Here is an 18485-nt window from a genome sequence, read left to right on the forward strand (position 1 = left end):
CACACCGGAGTGCTACAGCAGCCCTCCTCTGTTGTGCACTGACCGTAGAGGAAGAACGTTTCCCATGAGCAGCTCCCCAATGCTCGCTCAAGTGCGCCTCCTCCATCCGCGCGTTCACGACACCGGCACATTCGCTGCATGATGGCCGAGGGAGGCGGACCCGAGCCGGGTGGCGCGGCAGACTCCGACTCGGAGCCGGTAGCCGCTCAAATGCCAACCCCTTCAACCGAGAATCAAAAGCAGACCATTGGGTCACTTTTGAAGACGACTCTAAGAAAGGGCGACGAATGGTAAGAACCGGCAGCGGCCAGCAGTACCTGGGTGTTTCAGCTAGCGTTAGCTAGAAACAGGAAATGCTAACATGCTAAAGCTAGCAGGCTAACGGCACCAGTGGCTGTGAGTCTAAAATCGAAAGCTGCTGTGCTACCGATAATTTTGGCCAGCTAATGTTTAACAGGTTAGCACGCTAGCTGCTAGCTAGATGGCTTTACTGTTTCTCAGTTTAGAGTAGAGTCTGTCGTAATGTCCATTAACTATAGCCGTGAACAACCTACCTGACATGGCTAGCTAAGTGTTTCTTTTGTATAGTACTTAAACGTTAATGCCTGTTTTGTGACAAGTTGGGTGACGTTGGCTGCTGTGGTGGCTAGTCGGCTGGTTAGGCCCTGCGTTCATATGGTGGCTTCCTCTGCCAGTCAAACCGGCGTTGCTACATGGTTAGTTGTTAGGAAATGGGCCCTTTGACAGAAATATTTTGCGATGTTGTTAACGTTACCTGCTTGTAGTGACATGCCAGGTGAAGTTGTCTGACAGGTTTCTTAACTGGCCAGCTTCCTGTGGCAACGTTAGCTAACACTGTTTCATATCATAAAGACCATCCAGGCCTGAGCATAATGCAGCTAGAGGTATACAAGCAGCTTCACCACAGCAATTCAGTTTTACGATATATAATTGTCAGATAAGGCGGTATTTGATGACGTTATTTGCTCTTAATGGGCTCTAAGAAGAATATGCCACATGTGTTTTGTGTTCTGCTACTAGCTAACATGTTCATATAGTTCTTGATACTGGTCAGTTACTCCCTGTTCTCACTCCCAGTGTTTATTATACTGTAGTTAAAAAATAACCTCTATAGCACTGCATTCAAGCTGAATGTATGATTTTCCACAAAGGCAGGGGCAAGTCAACCTGAGGGCAAAAGGCAAAGATCATACACCTTACTTTTAGACACCTCCTATGTGAGGCTGCTGCATTAATTCTGACAGTGGCCGGGCAAAACAGTGTTCCATGACTCCAAGGTCTTACTATGGGAATTCTTGCTAACAAGCCTATTAACTAAAGGAGATTCTCACTCGGGAGGAGATTAAGTCAAACTAGCTTGCTGTTACTATATCTGCAAATGCCAAGGCAGTTTGGTGTTGCATAATGATCCCGGTTGGCATAAGACTGAGTACAGTGTTTCTACAAAGCCCCATGCATTGTGTCATCTCTTGACCCTTTTCTGTCCTTGCTCGAGACCATATCAGGTAACCAAAAATGTTTCATGAAGTATTAGTCTTTTAGGTTCAAAAGGGTCAATCAAGTGTCTCTCAAAGTGTGAGATGTTTGTCATTAACTTTTACCAACCCATTTGTTTTAGGTATCTAATAGACAGCCGGTGGTTCAAACAGTGGAAGAAGTATGTTGGATTTGACAGCTGGGACATGTACAATGTTGGAGAACGTAGCCTCTACCCAGGACCAATTGATAACTCCGGGCTGTTCTCAGGTATGTTTTCATCTGTTGGGTGCTGATTTGCTTGCTCTTGAGAAATGCACAGATCCCACACAGAGCTTTGAAGAGCTGTGTGTTAGCCTGTAGTCATTTTATTTTTTTCTCCTTAAAGACCAAGAGACTCAGGCCCTGAAAGAGCACCTTATAGATGAGCTGGACTATGTCCTTGTGCCCACTGAGGCATGGAATAAGCTTGTCAGCTGGTACGGCTGCCTTGAGGGTCAGAGACCCATCGTCAGGAAGGTAATGCTGTTGAAGATATTCGTTTTTTTGTTTTTACTTTGACCATTCACTTATGGATTGGGCTCCTAAATGTCTTCTCTCTTCTCCAGGTTGTTGAACATGGCATGTTTGTGAAGCACTGTAAGGTGGAGGTCTATTTGCTGGAGCTCAACTTGTGTGAGAATGACAACATGGAAAATGTTGTCACCCGTCATTTCAGTAAAGCTGATACTATAGGTAAGGGCCTACATAAGAGTTCTATAGATTTAACTTTGCAATGAAAATATCCAGATAGATAGCTGCTTGCATGCTGGAAATATCTAAATATTGTCAGTCTGTATATTTGTTTTGTGAATTTAAAAAATAAGCAGGAAAAATAATAAGCAAGCCTTGCAAATCCCCTGTTTCCAGATACTATAGAGAAGGAGATGAGAACGCTGTTCAATATCCCATTGGAGAAGGAGACACGGCTCTGGAATAAATACATGAGCAACACCTACGAGCAGCTGAACAAGCCAGACAGCACTGTACAGGATGCTGGTCTCTTCCAGGGGCAGGTAGCGTAGTGCTGTGTTATTCAAATAACCTTCAGTTCACTGATAGTCTCTGTTCCTCTTTTCTTTTGAAGAACACCACGGCCCAGTAACATACTGGTACTCACTGTGCATACATAATTGATTTACAGGCATTGTACAGAATAACAGGAACTCTGGAAGTTTATTGCAATACAATACATTAGTCCTGCAACAAGATATTGTTAGGATTATAGTGTGTACGTCTTGTTGTGTGAGAGAGGTCAGCTCATGGTTCAGCTGTATGGTAATTTTTGATGCTGAAGTTTAGTGGACGTGTTGTATTGCAGGGTTAATGTGAGGGATTACTAATATTTTTTGCTCCCTTTTCCTAAATGGAGGTTGGACGGTGTGATATCTTGCTGCATAACACAAACTAGCCTCAAATGTTACTGCAGAGTTGAGCTAATACCTCTATGACTTTCCCATCAGAAATAATCTCTTAAAGTTTTACTATTTAATACAGTTTATGTAATCACATTAAACCGTACAGGTGTTCATGCTATTGCACACGAAAGGCACGAGACAAAGTTTCAGTTTATCCCGGCAGCTACTGTCCCAGAACTGTAAACTGAAGGTGATAAACAGGCTAATCACACATCAAAGTAAGTGCAGTTGATGGACCTACCTGCAGCTGCTAAAGCTTGGCAGCACTTGGCGCACGTTTAGTATTAAATTTAAGCCTGAGACATGATAGCTCTGGCATGAAGGTCAGTTGTGCGAGCTTGGCTCTCATTCAGCGTGTTTTCCCACAGGTGCTTGTGATTGAGCGCAAGAATGAGGATGGCACGTGGCCCAGACAAGCCTCCCATCCCAAGTAAGCAAATACCTCGTTGGTATGTTGTCAGTCAAGACCAGGAGATAAGTTGTATCCTGGTGTAAAGTTTGACATCAAGTATATATCCGGGTTTACACAACATTGAAAGTTGGGTGTCATTTTCACAAATGTGCTTCTCTAAAACGTGATTTTGTTTATGCTCACCAGATCCAGTACAACCCCATCCAGGAATTTCACTACCTCCCCAAAACTCTCCTCCAACTCTACAGCCAGTATCTCCTCAACAGTAACCAACGGAGACAGCAGCTGTAGCCCTGGCTACACACTCAACAACAGCACCTCCTCTGGCAACAGGCAAGAGTTTTCTTATTGGTTGATCCTCCCTTCACTATCTCCCCCATGCACAAAGTACCATCCTTTATCTCTCCTGTACATTTACTGTGTGCTTAATGTGCTACAGGACTTTACAGTTATGACCACTTGGGTTTGGAACAAACACATAACAACCAGCAGTTAGCCTCACTTAATGTGCTTGTGTGCTAGTTACTTCCCCAGCTCCTGTGGTGTGCAGTTCTCTAAAGACTTATATTGTGCATGAGGAAATTTGCACATCCAATATTTCTCATGCTGGTGTGTGGTATAGGAGATTTAAAAGGAGATTCTTGCACACTAGTCTTGCATCTAAGACAGTTATTGGATTAGTTTGTCAGACTAACAGTTTAATGCCCACAGACCTTCATCAGAGCATGAGGTTTTTGTTGAACAGATAATTCATTTTCTTTTACATACTGCAGAATAAAAAGCATGCGGTTTTCCTCTGCTTAGAATATAATTAGTTTTTATCTTTTAGACCAATTTAGATTTGACAGCATAAACATTCTAAGTGGGTCCAATACCGTGCTCAAATGAGGTCATGTTTATCGTGTTCATGAGAACTTCAAGACTTCATGACTTTGTGTTCACGACCTCCCATGTTATAAACACAAGCTCATGAATATACGCATTCATTTGAATGCGTATTGTGTGTTTCTTGTTGGAATGTTTTTGATGCAGTCACTGACAAGGTAAAATATAAAATAAGGAAAAGTCCTCGTCAGTGACAGCGTTTGATGAGCCAGCTTTTGGTGTCAGTTCTGTTAGAGTCAGTGGGTTGGCACAGCATATCACACTATAACCCATCATATTTTTGTTGTTTTAACTTTGTCTGAAACATCTTTCCAGCAGATTAAAAACCACACATTATGTGATGCTTACACATTCATTCCTTCATTTCCTCTCCTTAAGCCCCTGCTGGATCCAAGATAGGTAACGTTACATCATGATACACAAACAGGGCAGGTTTGACCTTTTATCGCTGACCAAACTGCAGTTATAACCAAATCAGTTCTTAATGGCACTGACTGTTACTCTGGATGGATTAAGTGATATGGCCTGACAGTTTGCTAAGTTAAATATCTGCCAAACTAGGACCTGACTGTATGCTAACAGTCTAGTCCTAACTTTATTAGCTCGTGCACATATAAGTCACAATAACGATTAAGCTTGAGAGGCTGTAATATCTGCTATCACACACCAACACTGCAGCTCTTGGTCTGTTTCCTTTACACCTTCATGAGGAGTATTGCTTACAACGTTTACGGTCCAAATTAGTGTAGGCTGACTTAACAGAGATATTGCTGGCCGGTTAGCTAAACAAAGTGCAAATGCTAACTGAGTTCATTAGTAAATAAAGTAACAGGTACCGGTAAGTGAAGGAGGACCAGATTTACAGTAATTTGGTGATCAGCGCCACCTGACAATTACAGGAAACATCTAATGTTAGCCCTCCTGAATATTATTAAATGTCATTAATAGCTGAAAGTTTGGTTAGTTACTGAAAACCAAATCCATCTCTGCTAACAGCAGGTAGCATTTGGCTATCCTGGTCTCAATAGGGGCTTGAGATGCAGCTGGAATGAGCCAACATCTGTTTGGAGACCAATAACAAGGAAAACAAAGTGCACATGTAGAAAAAGAAATCAGTAAGCATCATGTAATGTATGTTTTTTAATCTGGTGGAAGGACTTTTCATTCAAAGTTGAAACAGCAAAGATATGATGGGTTATAGTGTGATTTGCCATGCTTGCCCCATTGACTCCAGCAGAACAAAGTCTGGCTCCTCGAATGCTGTCACTGACGTCGTGACCTTTCCTTCTTTTATATTTTCCTTGGTAGCTGATAGAGAGCAAACATGGACCAAAGCCGTCACACTGGCAACAGAAAAGCAATGAAACAGTCAATAATACTTCTGCTTTTTGTTGTTTCAATAATAGTCAGTTTTTCCATGGGAAATTTCGTTCAGGGTGCGTCCGACACTGTGTGTCAGCAGCGTATGTCAGCATCCATTTGAAAGCTGGCTTGGATCAAATACGAACATACTTTACACCACAGTGCTGTATCAGCATAGTTTTAATCATATTGTGTGGTGAGGAACATGGAATGAAAGAACACACTGTAACTGTACTGTTGTAGCATGGCTCCATTATAGCGCTTACTGGAAAAGGCTTTATGGCCTTGAGATGCTTGCATCTGCTCTTTCTGAAGTTCACTGCTACCTAGAGCTTAGTAGGATTACTGAAGAGATGATTAACAGTTTTGTGAAACTGCACGGAAAAATGCAGTTTAATTAGACAAGCAAAGGATATACACAGGTTACCAGTTTATTTGGTACATGGAGCTGCATCCAAACGCCTTAAAGGAATAGTTTCCCCACAAAACAACCATTTGTACATCAGTTAGTCGTGCCATGTAACCTTGAATTCGTGAAGAAATGTGTTTCTCTTGCATGCCTCCATGGAAAAAGGCGAACATATTCATTTATTGATTGATTGGGGACCATGTTAACAAAAGCAAAACTATGTCAAAACATCCAGTTACAACTCTCACACAACTCCTGCAGTATGATTACTTTGAAAGGTGTCTGTAATGATTTGTCCACCCTTATCTTGTCAACAGAAACACAATACAGTGTAGTTCATAAAGGCTGGATTTATTGCAGGGATGTTTGGATAGCATCAGGTGTAGCTAATAAACTGGCATCTCTGTGTAGTTGATATTGCTACAGCTCACTCTAGAACAAAAGATCATTGTCAAATTAGTCTGTATGAAGAATAAATTTAAGAGTTTGCCCAGCGTTCTTGAACATTATAGGGAATGTAGTAGAAGAATACAGAGAAAGATTTGTGCTCACGTTTAAGATCAGCTTAAGGCTTGTGACAGCACTAGTGTATTCAGGGACAGAGCTTTAACTTCCAGAGGAAAGTAAGATGTACCTGCAGTAATGACGTCTGAATTCTGCGCTGACTAGATGAAATGGCTGCGCTTTATTCAGAAGGCTTTGATCTTCTTTTGATAGTCCTAACCACCTCTGGAGGGGGTCTGACACTTAGAGCAGCAGTAATATTTACAATTTTAACTGCAGTCTGAGTCAGAAGCACCAGTAATTAGTTTCCTGTTGAATGCAGGCGTGTATGTGTGGTAGGGACAGAATTTGATATCAAAAGATAAAAAGTAAAAGATGAAAAGTATGTCTGAATTTGCATGGCATAGAGACCTTATTTAAGGAGATGTATAACAAATCAGTTAGAGCCCTGTGATCATAAACAGTTGGCCATATATTTGTTAAGGGTTTGCATGACTGTGTAAACCAGTATTCTAGATGGGAACGAGTGTGTGTCAATCTGATATTTTATCCACATGCCATATTTGAATGTCGTGTTTAAATGTTTGAGGTATTGCTTATCACAGCATAGTGTCTTTAAGGGTACCCACAGTAACAGAGCTGCTCTTCTTACAGATTGGGAGGCTACAATTCATACAGCTCCTCCTACAACTACAGAGAGTCACAGTCGCAGCCTGGCCTGTGTGGTCTCAGTAATTTGGGCAACACATGCTTCATGAACTCTGCCCTACAGGTAATAAAAAAACAAACTACTGTTACAGTTACAACTTCTATTCAGATAAAGACTGTTGCCATGTTTTTGGGTTTTTATGTTCACATAATCCACCTTTCATTCCTCTTCTTCCAGTGCCTGAGCAATGCATCTCCACTCACAGAGTACTTCCTCAATGACCAGTACGAGGCAGAGATTAACCGTGAGAATCCCCTGGGAATGAGGGGCGAGATTGCAGAGGCCTATGCAGATCTAGTAAAGCAGATGTGGCTGAGCCGCAGCAGCTACGTCGCCCCACGTACCTTCAAAGTGAGTTGTGTCAGACAGCTTCATCTGAAGTGATAGTGTGCAAATTGAAAATGATCCATTCATAATATTAAAGCTAAAAACAAAGTTGATAAAATCTGCTTTTTTGCTTCCAGACCCAGGTCGGGCGTTTTGCCCCCCAGTTTTCAGGCTACCAGCAGCAGGACTCGCAGGAGCTGTTGGCCTTCTTGCTCGACGGGCTCCATGAAGATCTAAACCGTGTTAAGAAGAAGCCTTATCTGGCCCTGAGGGATGCAGAGGGCCGTCCAGATGAGGTATAGTACAGTACATATGTAAAAATGCGTGATGCTGCTTTTCAAACTGTAAACATTTTGTGGTTAAGTTTTTCAATAGCATTTTATTTCAGAATTTTGACCTTTCGTTAAATAAATACTCAGACTGATTAACCAATAAGCAGATTAGTTGGCGATTAATTCAGTAGTTGACAACTAATTGTTTAATTGTTGCATCTCTAAATAACAGAGGAGCAAAATGCATCAGTGACTTACTTTACAGTATCAAGTTGCACTCGTACTCTCTGTGGTTGTAAAATGGAATTTAATCAAAGTTTTTTTGTGTTGGTTGTGGAATTACAGATTGTTGCAAAGGAAGCCTGGACGAACCACCGCTTGCGCAATGACTCTATTATAGTTGACATTTTCCACGGCCTCTTCAAATCCACTTTGGTGTGCCCAGAGTGCTCTAAGGTGTCTGTAACCTTTGACCCATTCTGCTACCTCACACTGCCTCTGCCCATGAAGAAGGACCGCACTATGGAGGTTTTCCTGGTGCGATCAGACCCTCAGTCCAGACCCACACAGGTGAGGGGGAATAAATTCTACGGTTATTGCTCTAGATTTGAACAATTACAATTTTTAAAAACAGAGCTGGCTTTGTATTTGCTTTTAATGGTCTTGAAAGCTTGTCATAATATCTCTTTTTTTCTTTGACAGTATCGAGTGGTGGTCCCCAAATTGGGTACAGTGACAGACCTGTGCAGCGCCTTGTCCAAACTGTGTGGATTCCCTCCTGAAAATGTAAGAACTTTTTCCTTTTATACTTCCAGCTTTACAGTTTCTTTATCTTCAGTTGAAATGGAAATAGTATGTGCTAACTTTGCAATTCACCTCTCTTTCTAGATGGTGGTGGCCGACGTTTACAATCATAGGTTCCATAAAATTTATAGACGGGATGATGGCCTCAACCAAATCATGGAAAAAGATGACATCTTTGTGTAAGTCTTGTCGACTGAAAGATGAGGTGTCTTAAAGTTCACTCCTGAAATTGACCAAACCACTAACAGTGCAGCTCTGTTTATTTAAATTACATATTTCCTGAAGTTTTTTCCATTGAAAAAAATTCTTCATGCTTTAAAATGGCTTAGATGTAACTCTGCACTTTTGCTTTATATAGTATGTGCTGATCTATGAATATGCAAATCACATCATATCCTCTCGTACCCCTTATTTTGCAGTAGCGTTATGCTAATAGTATGGAAAGCCCCATTCTGCAAGATGACGGGATTGGTGGCTTAGGTTTGGCACTTATGAAACCCTGACTATCTGACTCTGTGTTTTTGATAGTATAGTTGTTACACTGCAATTCCAAGGTAAAAATGCACAGCCATGGCATTGACTGCTTCATTTGCTCATGATATGTCCTGTAGCGCATATAAAAATACCATGTGGACATATGAACAAGATTAAAAACTTGATTTTCAATAGAAGGGGGTCTTTGATGAGGCACTGGTTTCTGTTTGAGGTATGTGTAATGTGTGTGTTTGTGTTGTTGCTCTGTGCAGGTATGAGGTTCAGGAAGAGGACAGCGAGAGGATGAACCTGCCTGTATACTTCAGGGAGCGCCACTCCAAGCATGCCGGAAGTTCCACGAGCACCATGCTGTTTGGCCAGCCTTTACTCATCACCGTGCCCAGACATAACCTCATAGCAGACGTTCTTTATGACAAGATCCTAGAGAGGATTGGGTAAGGACCTACAGTGTGGTTAGCAAGGAAGGCGACTGCTTGACCAGTGGTGTAGTGGAGGTTATATGCAGGTTTACCCACCTCTTTTCCTGGCCACTCTCTCTTTGGTAACCTATTGATCTACCTGGTAGTGCAGCCACCTCATCAGCTTCCACTACACCACTGCACATGACAGTGCAGTGACTGCTGATAAAAAGTGAGTTTTGAGTGTATTTGCTTGTTAACTAATCTCCTCTGTTCCCTGTTGCAGGCGCTATGTAAAACAATCCCAGAGCCCTAACAGTGAGAGCAGGGCCTCAGCCTCAGCGACCTATGCCAGCTGCAGCCAGGCTCCTGAATGTTCCACATCGTCTAGTCTCAATGCCAGCCTGGCTGGCTGTGGCAGCCCCCTGTCAGACGGAGCCTCATGCAGTGCCAGCTCCAGTAACGGCAGCAACCACTCAGGGACCTGCAATGAAAGTAATGGGATATATGATGGTAAGCAGCTAACGTTATCCCTCACCAAATCTAAACAAATGTGGAAACATCAATCAGCCATGAAAAAGCCCCTCCAGATAGCAAGATTTCATTGGTGTTTGTTCAGGTGAAGAGGAGGCCATGGACCACCAGGTGAGTCCAGAGCCAGAGAATGGCCAGTCCGAAGAGGAGGAAGAAGAGACCTCTGACTTGGAAAATGGGCCTAAAGCAGACATGGCCAAGCAGTGCTCTTCACCAGCAAAGCTCTTCACTTTCAGCATAGTCAACTCTTACGGAACAGCTAACATCAGCCCGCTGCCTTGTGATGGAAATGTCCTCAAACTAAATCGTCAGTGCTAATCTTTAAAATTTACAATTGCATCGATATTTTCATTTTTCAAAGCCGCTTTGTGTTGACAGCCTCTCTCACCCTCCTCTCTCTGCAGCACATTCCACGGTGGCGATTGACTGGGACACAGAGTCAAAGAAACTGTGTTATGATGAACAGGAAGCGGAGGTCAGTAGTTTTAACATTCATCAGAAAAATCCTGTGACAAGATATGTAAACAATCTATTTATATCTGTGTGAATAATGTCTGAAGGCCTATGAGAAGCATGAGAGCATGCTCCAGCCCCAGAAGAAGAAAGCCACTGTGGCTCTGAGGGAATGCATCGAGCTCTTTACAACCATGGAGACACTCGGAGAACACGATCCATGGTGAGGGTCCACAACTACAGCCTAGCTCAGTGTCAAAGCATCACCTTTGTCTCTATCTTTGTCATATAAATACAATCTTTTCTATGCAGGTATTGTCCAACATGTAAGAAGCACCAACAGGCCACGAAAAAGTTTGACTTGTGGTCGCTGCCTCGCATCCTGGTAGTTCATCTAAAGCGGTTCTCCTACAACCGGTGTTGGAGGGACAAGCTGGACACAGTGGTAGACTTTCCCATCAGGTATGCAGGCAGTGTTGCTTATTTACATTATATAATGACAAGAAAATAATAACTTAAATAACTTTAATGATATAAAAAGTAGAGCTACAGAGTGCTGGATATACATAAAACAGAGCAAAGCAATGAAAAACATGGAGAAAACAGACAAAGTATCAGGTAGCAAAGCAAGTAATCACAGAGGCAATTACAAATATTAGAGAAAAAAAATAATTAAGATAAACAGACAAGCTTAATATATATACCAGTGTGTTTGAAGGAGTGATTTAGAATGGATCACCGATTCAGCACGTCTGATCTCCTCAGGTAGGGCATTCCAAAGTCTGGGGGCTCTGATAGCAAATGGACAGTTACATTTTGTTTTTAGCCGTGACTTTGCAACAGATTTGCCTGAGGATCTTGAGCAGCATGTTTGATCGTAAGGGAAGAGCAGCTCAGAGATTTACGGAGATGTCAAACCAGACAGGGCCTTAGAAGTGACTAAAAGTATTTGAAAATGGATTATAAAAGACACAGGTAGCCAGTATAAAGACGCTTAAAAAGGTGTAATATGGTCACATTTTTTTGGAACCAGTTAAAAGCTGAGCTGCAGCATTTTGTACAAGTTGGAGGTAATGAAGTGAGTTATGGGAGAGACGTGTACAGGGATTTGCGATAATGGGACTTGATGAGATAAATGTGTGAACAACCTTCTCCCGGTCACAGAATGAAACAAATGACGTGATTTTGGTGATATTTGGAGACATATCAGAAAAGGCTCTGTTGTGTCTTTTGTAGTCATCCCAGATGTCCTTAGGAGAGGTCTGACAACACCTGTGAAGGTGGACAGTCGATGTGTAGGCCCTTAAAATTTTAGATTGACTTAAATAAGTCCTAAGATTCACATCTTGTGAGTTCTTAACATTACTACAACAGAGTGCTGCGGGGATGATGGTAATATTGCCCTGGTTCCCTTGGCAAGAAGCTGGTGGGATTTATCTAATGGATTTGGTATTATTTAGAAAGTAAGCTCTGTTGCACACAAAAGTCTATGATACTTGCATGTTTTGTTCAGCAAGATAATCTTTTTTTTTAAAGTGTAAATGCAATCCCCAGGGGTAAAAAGCTAACATCTGTTAACAAACTACACCACGGTCGCGACTTCGTCACCACCACTATGCTTTGTTGTTCAGCGTGATGACGTTTAATGTTTCAGCCGCTTTTTTTTTAACACGTGAAGGCTTCAAAATTCATGAGCGATTTTTAAGTAACACATTTTATGTTGTAGGACCAATCATGAAAGTCTTTTTAGCTCATGTTGACCAATGACTTTATTTCAAGCAAAAACCCATTAAAAAAATGGCTTTGAGAGGAAGGAGCTGGAAGTGCAAAATGGCAAAAATAAAAAGAAATTCTAAAACAATATAATGTCTAAGAGTTAGCTGAAATATTTTGCATCTAAAGATTTAAACAGCATCTTTCTAAATGTTTCCGGCGTTATGCAGTGTTATAGATTTAGGTCACCAAGTGTTAACTCAGTGCAACCTTTAAATCATTCATGTATTCATTTTATAATCCATTAGTAATACACACCAGGTTGTGACAAAATGAGCTTTGGATGCACATTATTTCACTCAATTTTAAGACTAACATTTGTGTGTGAGAAACACTGCAGTGTCAGTGTCACTCTAACAGTAGGGGGAGCTGTAGTCTGTAACTCACAGGACAAAGTGACCCGAGGTCTGAATAAGGAAATACTGTGTTTATTGTACTCTAAAGAAATGGACTCTTACCTCAGGGAACTGACTTCATACTCCAGAGAACAATTACACCTGTGTACTCGCTGCCCTTATCTGGAGTTGTGTAACTATTATAGCTTTCAGAAGTACACTCTCAGCTCGGCATGAGTCATTAACCTGGTTTCCGTTGGCACGGTTTTCCTGCCTGTTTTTAAAAAAAAAGAGAAGTTGTGGCTACTTGTCTCCCTCTTGGCGCTGTGTGTGCAGCACATATTGATCTCTGCTGACTGAGGAACTTGATCCACTAGAAACCAGGAGGCAGAGAAAACGTTATCCTGTTTTAAAAAAGGCTGACTCATGCTTACTCAGGTTGGCTCAGACACACAGATGGCCTACTGTGTTGGCATTAAATGTGACTGGTGATATTTTCTTTGACAGGGATCTGAACATGTCAGAGTTTGTGTGTGACCCTAAGGCGGGCCCCTACATATATGACCTCATCGCCGTGTCAAACCACTATGGAGGAATGGGAGGGGGTCACTGTAAGTCACTGATCTTTTTTTCCCACTTTATAATCTCTTTAATAACACTTGGCCTTCCTCTGGAGTGGTCAGTGTCACTCAACATCAACATACTATAAAGAGCTGTTAATAGCTTTTTTTTTTTTTTAGCATTAAATGTTTTATTTTCAGCCGGTAGTTCTTGTGCCACTGCCAGCACAGTTTGTTTGTTAGCCTTCAAACATGCAAACAATATGTGTCAGCAGATGGTCTGGTGAACAACTGCTGTGTGTCCAAGGACACGAATCAGTTGCATTTTAATATGGCAGTGTGCCTCACACCTCTTTGTTCTATGTGGACTCTTTGTCAAGTTTACAGTGAACTGGTGTGATAAGATTTTCATCTCTTCCTGAACAAACAAACAACAAACAAATGAAGTGAAAAGCTGTTTGTTTAACCCTTCTTTCCTTCTTAACAGACACAGCTTATGGCAAGAATAAAGTGGATGGAAAGTGGTATTACTTTGATGACAGCAGTGTCTCCTCTGCCTCAGAGGACCAGATTGTGGTGAGTTTTGACTCTTTATGAGGTTCCCATGACCATGAAATTCCTGGAAAACTTATAGAATTTGAAAAACTGTTTTCCAGGCCAGGAAATTGATAAGAATTAACAGAATGTTTTTTTTTGTTTTGTTTTGAATATACCTTGTTCAGGCTATCATTGAAAATACGCTCCTAGATATCGCACAACATGACTTAATGTTTCGTGAAATATGTTTTTTGTATTACTAACTTGGAATCTAGTGCTGCGCTGCATGACTGTTGAAGTGTCACCGGTATCATCTGATACACATAGACTAGTCTCGCTTACCAGACCTTTCTCAAGAAAAGAAAGGTCTGGCTGGGCTGACTCTCACTTTAAGATTGGAGGAAAAAACGCCCCGGCTGCTTGTATTTCTTTCAACCAATCACAATCGTTCTGGGCGGTGCCACAGCAACGGTGCGCTTGCAAAAATATTGCCGGGGGGAAACAGGTTTTGGTGTAACACGCCCACAAAAATATCGCCTACAGGACGCGAACCATGGCAGAAAAATGGCTACATCCCCGCAAGATCAAACACCGCAAAAGTTAGTAAAGGACGTGTTGAAAACGGTTGAAAACTGCTACACAACCGGAGGTGGTAGGGCGGGACTTCAGCGGGTGGCTCGTTCCGCCCAATGAGAGGCTGATCTATGCAGCGAACTTCCGTCCACTCAGACTACACATAGACCAGACTGGCACTGTGTCATCACAAGGCCGCGCCCCTTTTTGGGCAAAAGAAATGTGCTGTCACATCAGGAGAGAACCAGAAATACTGAAAAGCTGTGGTTAAACAGGTTAACCAAGTCTTCACACTGAAATCTGAGGCACACAAGATTTGTGAATATTTACAGTCAGTGTGTTGAAGGATTAAATGATGCTGGTGACAGTAACTGTTACTTCTGATGGATAGCTAACGTTAGCTTGAGTGGGAGGCTGCTGCAGCAATGTCCCAGTCACACAGTATATCATCAGACTGTCGCTTCCAACTAAATCTCAGCCTATAGATCAAACAGTTGGCTACTAACAGGTTGGTTATTTACAATTTTAGCCTAACGATACCTGTGATACAATCAGATATATATTTGAATAATTACCAGGTATTATCATGATCCCGACAGCTATATATGTAGCTCCCAATAACCAGTGTGTTGGGTCAGTGATCCACTCGAATGGGGGACGATTGAAGGGGATTACAATGATCAACCTTCATTATTTAAGGTATCGCATACGCTCAGGTTCAGTCTAGGTTGCAGAAAAATTATTAGGCATTTGTTTAACAGGAAATAAATACATGCAGACCTGTCAAAGTTATAATCCAAACATGCACCCATCTGCAGTTTTCTATCCTCCAAAAAGGGGCGTGGTCTTGACATCTTGCAAAGAACGTGCTGGTCTGGTCATTTGGCTTATGCAGCTTCTTGTGAGCTCAAGTTAAGTTCCCATGCACGAAGTGCGTGTTAAATAATGTATGGCTGTATAGCTATGTAGGTCTGCCCATTTTAAACTAGTTAAATAAAGTCATGGAAATGGAGTAAAATATTATGGAGAAGTTTTGGAACCCCTCTCTTTAATAACTCCTGGTGTCCTGTACTCAAATACCCCCAGAGATGCAGTATATGGAGATTTATTATTGACAGATGTTTGATGAACATAAGCCCTCAGCCTTCTTATCTTTCTGTCCTCGGTGTCGAGTGTCTCTGTTTCTGTAGTGTAATCCTATCCTTGTCATCCCTTGCAGACTAAAGCAGCCTATGTGCTGTTCTATCAGCGCAGAGACGAGGAAACCCCCTCCAAACCTCAGCCTTCGGCCTCGCTGGGAGGAGCCCCAGAAGCAGCCGACGACCACATGGACACAAACTGAGGAGCCCCTGGCGCGAAAGGGACACGCACTGAAACACATATGGCAAATAGAGACACTTGGACGCACACACAAAGCTACTTTAGTGACAGAGGACTCCACAGACTTAACATTATTAACCCTACCTTCCCCATATTTTATTTGATTTCTGTCTCGTATGTTGTCAACTAGAGCCGACGGCCTTGTCAGAAGAGTGACCTGAGAGACTTCCTCCCTGCAGCGGGTGGCCTACTGATTTCTGAACATAGCTTACTAGTCTGGAACTTAAAGAGGAGTATAAATGGATAAAGATCCTCTCACTGGATGAACAGAATGTTAGAAGTGCCCTCAAATGCGTAGATAAACAAATGTCAGTCAGAAATATAAAAAAAAAAAAGAAGCCAAATGCACATGTTATTTCAACCAAAGCGTTCCAGGGTTTTTACAATGACGTGTACCAACTGTAGAGACATTGGCAGGATACTGGCGTCGTGCCTAGATTTATCTCTGATAATCTTGCTGTGCTGAGGTCAATCCAAACATTAACAGTGTGATGTGCACACAGAACAATACATGCCATGCTTGTTGAAAGAATCCTGTTACCTTATTCCACCTGTGTAGAGTGGATCACTGATGGGGGGGGCGGGGGCGGGGGGAGGGTCTTGCTGCTGCAGCCCAGCTGTTGTGCTGGGTCTGCATTGCAAACTAAACCACAGAGGGGATGTCTTGTTTCGAGGTTTTAAGAAGTGTGACACGAGTTGTGGCTGAAGCAGTCTTGTTCAGCCATCATTTTTTTGTGCTATGACGCACAGAACGGGCTCTGCTGTCTCTCAGACCCTAAACTCATGAGAGAAGTCTTACCCTGCTACTATTTTGTTTTTTTCTTTTTCTTTTTTTTTTTGTAATCACAATGCAAAAGCGGCCTTTTGATTCCTGCAACCTGACTAAAAAGGGGGCACTTTGAATTCTCCATGAGTACATTATCTACCTGCTTCTGGTGTATCTAGACAAAACAGAATTGTATGATTTGGCCTTAGAGTTAAGGGTTACGGGCTGTCATACACTTCCAGATCATTTTAATGTGTCTTATAAGCATATTTTGATTGCTGCCTGATCGGACCCCTAGCTCACCTGCAATGGCTTGTCCTTATTAGTCTTGTACATTAATGCAGCTCTGTATTGAAATGGCTATGTTATTTGATATCTTCAAAGCACACTGAGTGAAGCAAAATAAACTAGTATAAAAGTGGTGCTTTTATTCATGAAACTTGAACTCGCTCCTTGTCATCAGGAACAATCTACACGTGTCATCAGATGGGGTCAGGAAAGCAGTGCTTTAACAGCAATCCCATCTTTGTTTTTCTGCCATGATCACAGTACACCACTCAGCTGTTAAGTAAAAAGGCAAAGCTGTAGATAAATCCTCAAAGAATCCCTTTTTTACCGTAATGGGATCTATAGACACACAATAATCCCAGGAAGCACAGATATAGCAGGTGTCTTGTATGATTGTGACTGAGCATAAAATATTTATACTCAGTCACAAGGGTCTTCTAGTGTAACCAGACGGCAGTTTGTACTTCCCTTAAGTCCTATTCTGTGACAGAAATTCTGCACTTAGTTGCATCACAGCATGTTGATACGAAGGGCCTCCAAGTGCCCTTTTTTGCTGGTCGGTCCCGCCCATCACGTCGCTCAGAGGTGACTACCTAAGTATAATCATTTATGCCTATATGCCTAGAAAAGCTTTATATCATATCTGTAATCCTAGATACTTAGTTGAAAACAAAATCCAGCTGCCAAACGCAGCGAATCTTGTTTTCCCCCTTAAATCACGACAGCAATTTAAACACGAAAAATAACCGAAAGGATGTAAATAATCACACTATTGAAAATAGGTGTACAAATTCTTGTCCTCATATTTATCTTATTGCCGATATCTTCAGTATTTGTTTTTAAACTGAGAAATATTTGAATTCAAAGTACAATAAAGACTGGAAGCCTCAAAAAGGTGGTTTGTTTGGACTAATTATATGCACAGAATATATACACTTTAATAAGCCCACGTCAAGGCTGTGACTCTAACAAAGCTGGCTTAATGTCAGCGGTGGTTGTGAAATAATTCTGCATTGCAAAATTATCTTTATTTGCGGGTGATGCAACGTTAATAACATGCCAGTCATGCTGACTAGTTGTAACATGCACTATGATCTGTAGTAAATCACACTGTTACTGCAAATCCAGGAGCCACTAAGTGCTGGATGGATCATTTCACCCACCACAACTTCATCATTTGATTGTTGCATGTAAGAAAAAAGTAATATGGGTCCTATGGGACACGTATTTTTAAATCTGGTCCCAATTTTCCCATGTGTTTTTGTGTGTAAGTGACTAATAGGAACAACAATTTTTAAAACTGGTCCAGCATGAGGTGAGAGCTGCAGCAGGCAGCAGTGAAAACAGGCTGCACTGTGAACTCTGGGCATGTTCGCACTGCCAGTTTAAGTGCTTGTTTTGCCACTGACAGGCTCAGAATATACTCTAAGTGTCTGACAGCTTATGGAAAGGATGCCTACAGAGACAGACCTTTTTTCCTAGAGTTAGATGCTTTTTGTTTAACCCGAAACCGCTCCAAAATCACTACTGCCAAAGCGACCAGACTCCATTGAAATAAACAGTAATTTTATCACCACAAAACACACTTGATTCAAAGCTGAGAGAAAAAAAATAAAACTCGAAAAACCCCATCTTGGTTCATCTTAAAACCATTCCAACATTTACCAACTCTGGTTTTGTTAAAATAAACCTTTAAGTCACTCAGTTAGATGTGAAAAGATGCTGACTCTACACATGCTAAAATTACTGTTTATT

At 41.7% G+C, this 18485-nt stretch overlaps 1 protein-coding gene across 1 annotated transcript; it reads left to right on the top strand.

The window, feature by feature from the left end:
• Positions 1 to 83: 83 nt before the first annotated feature.
• Positions 84 to 17624, top strand: usp4 (ubiquitin specific peptidase 4 (proto-oncogene)). Its single transcript, XM_050037189.1, has 22 exons — positions 84 to 290; positions 1640 to 1767; positions 1886 to 2016; positions 2106 to 2232; positions 2407 to 2552; positions 3323 to 3384; positions 3553 to 3699; positions 7181 to 7298; positions 7413 to 7586; positions 7700 to 7858; positions 8180 to 8404; positions 8537 to 8620; positions 8723 to 8817; positions 9385 to 9567; positions 9818 to 10044; positions 10151 to 10372; positions 10470 to 10540; positions 10626 to 10741; positions 10831 to 10980; positions 13134 to 13237; positions 13674 to 13762; positions 15516 to 17624. The coding sequence occupies exons 1-22, from the start codon at positions 139 to 141 to the stop codon at positions 15636 to 15638; spliced, it is 3033 nt and encodes a 1010-aa protein (XP_049893146.1). The 5' UTR covers positions 84 to 138; the 3' UTR covers positions 15639 to 17624.
• The last annotated feature ends 861 nt before the right edge of the window (positions 17625 to 18485 follow it).

The sequence above is a fragment of the Epinephelus moara genome, chromosome 24 (genome assembly GCF_006386435.1).
Source record: "Epinephelus moara isolate mb chromosome 24, YSFRI_EMoa_1.0, whole genome shotgun sequence".
NCBI lineage: Eukaryota > Metazoa > Chordata > Actinopteri > Perciformes > Serranidae > Epinephelus > Epinephelus moara.

Coding starts and splice junctions, on each gene's coding strand:
- usp4 (XM_050037189.1), top strand. CDS start 139: ATGATGGCCGAGGGAGGCGGACCCGAGCCGGGTGGCGCGGCAGACTCC. Junction 2,553..3,322: donor CTGGTCTCTTCCAGGGGCAG/GTAGCGTAGTGC, acceptor GTTTTCCCACAG/GTGCTTGTGATTGAGCGCAA. Junction 10,742..10,830: donor CTCGGAGAACACGATCCATG/GTGAGGGTCCAC, acceptor TTTTCTATGCAG/GTATTGTCCAACATGTAAGA.